This window comes from Procambarus clarkii, chromosome 67, assembly GCF_040958095.1.
Source record: "Procambarus clarkii isolate CNS0578487 chromosome 67, FALCON_Pclarkii_2.0, whole genome shotgun sequence".
Taxonomy (NCBI): Eukaryota; Metazoa; Arthropoda; class Malacostraca; order Decapoda; family Cambaridae; genus Procambarus; species Procambarus clarkii.
The window spans coordinates 13293377-13299224 of NC_091216.1; the positions used below are offsets into that span (position 1 = coordinate 13293377).

General features: G+C 51.8%; 1 protein-coding gene across 1 annotated transcript; it reads right to left on the reverse strand.

Moving 5' to 3' along the window:
- Nucleotides 1–2561: 2561 nt before the first annotated feature.
- Nucleotides 2562–4740, reverse strand: LOC123752430 (MFS-type transporter SLC18B1). Its single transcript, XM_045734483.2, has one exon. The coding sequence runs from the start codon at nt 4473–4475 to the stop codon at nt 3099–3101; it is 1377 nt and encodes a 458-aa protein (XP_045590439.1). The 5' UTR covers nt 4476–4740; the 3' UTR covers nt 2562–3098.
- Between the last annotated feature and the right edge of the window lie 1108 nt (nt 4741–5848).

A 5848-nucleotide genomic window follows, 5' to 3' on the forward strand; every position in this document is an offset into this window, starting at 1 on the left:
CTACATCCGCCACCAAGATAATTGTATTAAAACACGACTAAAACAGAAGTGAAAAAGTAACAGGAAAAAGGGGAAAACTCCACTTCCATGTAAAACTTTGACCCAAATATCACAGTAACAAGGTTATCGCGAATAACCGAACTCAATCACGGGCTCACCATAGCCCGTGCTACATGGACATTTCGTTCAGAGTAGCTAGATCTAAAAACAACAACAAAGATAAGTGACCCAGTTACAGCCCCGCTCCTGTGCCAGATAAGTCCACTACGGGCTCACCATAGCCCGTGCTACTTGGAACTTGTTCCTTGTGCTGAATCTTAAACAACAACGATAAGTGACCTTGTTAGGGGCTCGCTATAGCCCGTGCTACAGGGACATTTCGTTCAGAGTAGGTAATCAAAAAACCAACATACTTTACTAAGCGGGAAAATTAATCCCCGGAAAGAGTAGTTGGGTTTAGTCCCAGTCACGTGGGACCGACGGGCCGCCGCCACTCGTCCCATCATCTTCAGGACCTGGTGGGAACCTGTATGGCAATCAAGTGTAAACTTGTGCTCCTGAATACTTAGCTGTTGTACACCGAGTGAGGAAACCCGTTTCTGAAGGTTTTCGAACATTATTTTGTACACGTCTTGGGACGTGTACAGAGTAATAAGGGTTGGTTTATTATCAAGCCATCGGGAGGCACTTGAGTACTTTTGATGTATGTAATGTTTGCAGCTCGTCGTCGTCGTCGTCATCAAAGGCCAAATGCTCGTTACTCCAGCAGCCACACACACTATCAACGAAAAATGGTTTAAACGCGTCTCGCTAACGATAACTTCCGCCAACCCGTCCTCAGACCAAGTCCATTCCATCCAGCGGTCGACCCTGAAGACGTATTCATCAATTGTAACATGCTGTTTATTCACAATAGGAATGTTCAAATATCTATCAAAATAGTTAAACATATTTAGGCATAGGTCTAGGCTCTGTTGGAGATTATTTGTATTACGTGGGAGAAGCATTACAGCGTTGTGGTTCGAACAAAAGTCGTCAGCGGAGTAGTGTGTAAACCGACCGTCCTCCAAACAGACCCAAAAGTGATTAAATGCACCCGCCAGACCCGCTGTTTATGAATGAAAAACGGTTTTCACACGACTCGACTGATGACGTTTGAATACTTCCGGAACAAGTGTTTCACTGACTTTTTTTTTTTGAACCACAACGCTGTAAATGCTTCACCCACGTACTACAAATAATCGCCAAGAGCCTATGCACCTAACCTAACCTATACATGCACAATATGCCAATATATATATTTGAGACCATTCCCGTTTTGAGTGAACAGCATGTACAAATTTATGAATGCGTCTGTGGGGTCGACCGCTGGATGTAATGGACTAGTCGAGGACGGGTTGTATAATTCCCAGTTGACCTAAACACCTATGCCTAACTACACACACACAACTTTTAACTTACACATTAGAAACCTATTTGTAACACATAATACTTTACAAATTATAAAGAGAGTTGTGGGGAGAGGGAGGGATAGTCTCCTCTAACGGAGCCTAGCTAGAGGCAAGTTTAAGTAGTCTACATGTGCAAGTCATGTTCCTAAGCTGTAAACCAATGAAATCGGCAATTTTGCTAAATGCGGATCAATTTCAATTGTCATTTTATGCAACGTGTACCAACATGTTCAGTACAATGTTCTGCGTGTACACCGACACCTCATTTATAATGGTGTGCCTTAGTCTATGCGCACTGCCCAGCCGGCCTCCGTTCTTTCAGGTCTGTGTTCAATCCCCGAGCGTCAAGTGGTGGTTCGACATTTCTTTCTTGCCACCCTATCCTTATCCTAGCAGCCCTTCCAAGTACTGTACACTCGTTACGGCAATGTGCTTTCTCCTGGCAGTTAACTGTACCCTCTCTGCACCCTTGGCACCGTGGTGTACCCCCCCCACCCTAAGCACTGTACCTGCAGAGGGTTTCTATAGTAGTTCTACTCCGCGAGCCCGGCCTGAGGCCAGGTTCGTCTTCTGATAATTTTGTCCACCAGGCTGTTGCTTGCAGCTGCCCGCAGGCCCACATAACCACCACCACAGCCCGACGGGTGTACATCCCTACACCCTAGGCACTAGTGAACACACCCGGCCCTAAGCACGATAGTTAATAAATAATGGCGACATCCTCCCCCCTGCTTGGGTTGAGCTGTACGTATTGCATGTATTATGTATTTACTACATACAAAGACCAGCCGGAATGAAGTATACATAGAACTCGTTCCTCTTAAGTTTTCACATCAGCCGTTACTCTACAGGTCTGGTTGCCTTGCGATATTTTCGTGGCTCTGCGTCCCCGCGGCCCGATCTCTGAGCAGGCCTAGTAGTGGCACGTGTCTGGTTGAAGACCTTCAAAACTTGTCATGTTATGATCTATAACTCGTTGCACAATTAGCAAGGCTCTACAACCCGAGCCCATTTACCGTCCCGGTGCACTTGAGAACTTACCAGAACTCAGCGTCCTGAGCTCACTTTGGAAGCAATTATCCGCGCTGGCTTTTGGTATACATACAAAAGTTCTTAATGACAAGTTTTATTTGCACAAAATATAAGTTACGGCTGCCATTGTATACAATAAAATTATGTAAAAATATATTGCACATACTATAAAAAAAAAATTGCTAGACTGACAATATTGTGGTCGGCAGGTCTTTTATTTCCGCCTTATCACAGACTTCAAAGTCCTACTACTACAGCAAACCTAATATTTACAACATTTTGTAGCGATGGCTCCGTCCAAAATCACAATTAACAGAGGACAAACATTGGCCCTCAGGTCAAGTAGTAAAAGGGTCACCCACTCCTGAACTCTCTACATGCGGCAGAGACGCCGATGGTGACGGGATTGTCACACTGTCTTCACGCAGACACCAACCCCACACTTGGACAGTAGTGTGGACGTCTTTTTTCCAACACCGCCGCCGCCGCCAAGGACGAGGACCTTCGCTGCTGCCAGCCGCTTTCTCGTTGTTAGCGAGGCACAACTGTAGTCAATATGGAGACACGCCGCCGGCCACACCCTGCACTCGTGCACCGACCTCTTCATATAGTGGTTCACGGTATGCAAGGGAGGTTCTCCTGCGACGACCCCGCGCTCCCGTAGGTCGAGTCGCACTCATCAGGATGAGAGAGTAGAGACTGGCGCTCCTCTTTTGTCTGAGAGAGACTTTCGTGTATGCTAACATGCATCATCTCTCTGCCACTTCCCTTGTAGCATATGAAGATCCCCAGGGCCGTGGCCACAAGGGCATGGAGCGCCGCTATGCACACGGATGCCCACTTGAAGCCCACCAGGTCCATTAGCACGCCTCCGACCGATGGCCCAATGAAGCATCCGAGTGCAAACGTCGATGTCCAGATGCCTGACACCAGACCGTAAGTACCGAGGTCATCAGGGAAGCCATTGGCTATGACGTCCCGATGACAGCCGGAGAAGGTGGACACCAACACTGCCCCGAAGCCGATGCCGTGGACGACGAGCGCGCCGATACACAGTGGTAACGTTGTCTCCAGTGGCAGGAACGGCATTGGCCCCACGAACGTAAAAGCAATTACCACCATAACCGTTCCAAGCGTAGTAATAATTCGCGGCGGTATCACCTTGTCACAGAGCGAGCCCCAGCAGGGCGCCGTCAAGGCGTACATGGACCCACTCACCACGAACATGAGTCCGACCTTGAAGGGCGAGAGGTGCAGGACGCGCAGATGGGGCTCCAGCGTCGCCTGCATGAAGCCGATGCTGATGGACGACGACAGGAGAGCTAGACACATAAGAACGATGGAGGGAAGCTTTAGGGCCGCCAGAAACTGTCCACGAGAGCCTAGGGCTTCAGGCGCGGCATCGGCGCCTGTGCTGGGGAGGAGGCAGCTGGTCATAACCGCCGCCCCCAGCAACAACCCGCCCAGGGACACGAAGGGGAGAGTGTAGCCGCCCAGCTCATACAGCGCCCCGCCCACCGTCGGTCCGATGATCAGACCCAACCCGAAGAACGTCTCCATGGTCGCAAACGCTGACCCAACGTTCTTGGGGAACTCCTTGGCGATGATGCTGAAGGCGGAGGTCACGAACGCCGCGTTGCCCATCGCCTCTACTATCCTGATGGCGAACGAGAACCCGATAAACAGTGAAGTGTCGTTCATACGGTCGAGGAACCCGAAGAGGATGCACATGACCGACACGGTGAAGATCCCGGCGTTGTTGATGAACTTGGGTCCCCAGGAGCTCATGTACTTCCCATAGATGGGGCTCACTAGGAACACCGTCAGCTCGAAGACGCCGAACACCAGCCCATACTGGGAGGCGGTGGCGCCCTTCTTCTCGGCCTCCGCCGGGTAGAACGGTGCCTGGAGGGACACGCAGATGGCGTTGCACAGTTGGGCCAGGCTAAACACCGCTAGCGTGACCCACTGTCTCTTCGTGTAGCCGGACATCGTTGCAGTAATGCAGTATTTCGATCGTCTTTACAATCTTGTCGCAATATATATAACGGGCACCGGGTTTTCCGCACACTCGCTGGTAGTAGTGGACAGGTATCGCTTGATCACACGACGCTCCTCTTGTCTAGGACGGTGAAGTTTAAGCGAGGAGGGTCAGTGGCAGAGCAACAGGTGTGAAGCACTCTGAGACAGAGTGAGCGAGTGTGCGACCCTTCCCGTGGTTGTGGTGTGACTGCCCGTCCGCCGCCCGCCGACCTCCTCTTCCCGCCTCCCACTGCCAGCTGCGCGACAACACACACACTCCCCTCGTTATCGCCGCCTTAATGGCCTATTTTGCTCATAATCTCTTGTAATTAGCGGTTACAAATGGGAATGACGCAGAACAAGACATATCGGCACCAATGCACACATCACCAACACTCGAGACATTTAGGCTCAGTTGTGGCGCAATACACAGGAAAGGTGTTTTACAAGGAGACAATAGCCTGGTGCAGTAGCTTCTGCTAGAGCAGAAACAGCTCAGCAACAGCAGGAACCACCGCCCCCACCTGCTGCCAGCAGGCACCCAACACCTCTCTACATAACCCCCCACTCTGCCTCTACACACCCCCACTCTGCCTCTACACACACCCACACTCTGCCTCTACACACACCCACACTCTGCCTCTACACACCCACACTCTGCCTCTACACCCCCCACTCTGCCCCTACATACCCCACACTCTGCCCCTACATACCCCACACTCTGCCTCTACACACCCCCCCTCTGCCTCTACACACCCCCCTCTGCCTCTACACACACACCCCCCTCTGCCTCTACACACACCCCCCTCTGCCTCTACACACACCCCCCTCTGCCTCTACACACACCCCCCTCTGCCTCTACACACCCCACACTCTGCCTCTACACACCCCACATTCTGCCTCTACACACACCCCCCCTCTACCTCTACAAACCCCCACTCTGCCTCTACACCCCCCCCACTCTGCCTCTACACACCCCCATCTGCCTCTACACACACCCCTCTGCCTCTACACACCCCCACACTCTGCCTCTACACACACACCCCCTCTGCCTCTACACACCCCCACACTCTGCCTCTACACCCCCCCACACTCTGCCTCTACACACACACCCCCTCTGCCTCTACACACCCCCACACTCTGCCTCTACACACACACCCCCTCTGCCTCTACACACCCCCACACTCTGCCTCTACACACCCCCACACTCTGCCTCTACACACCCCCACACTCTGCCTCTACACACACACCCCCTCTGCCTCTACACACACACCCCCCTCTGCCTCTACACACCCCCACACTCTGCCTCTACACACCCCCACACTCTGCCTCTACACACACAC

Excerpts from the sequence above, each read along its gene's own strand:
- LOC123752430 (XM_045734483.2), bottom strand. The coding sequence starts at position 4,475 with ATGTCCGGCTACACGAAGAGACAGTGGGTCACGCTAGCGGTGTTTAGC.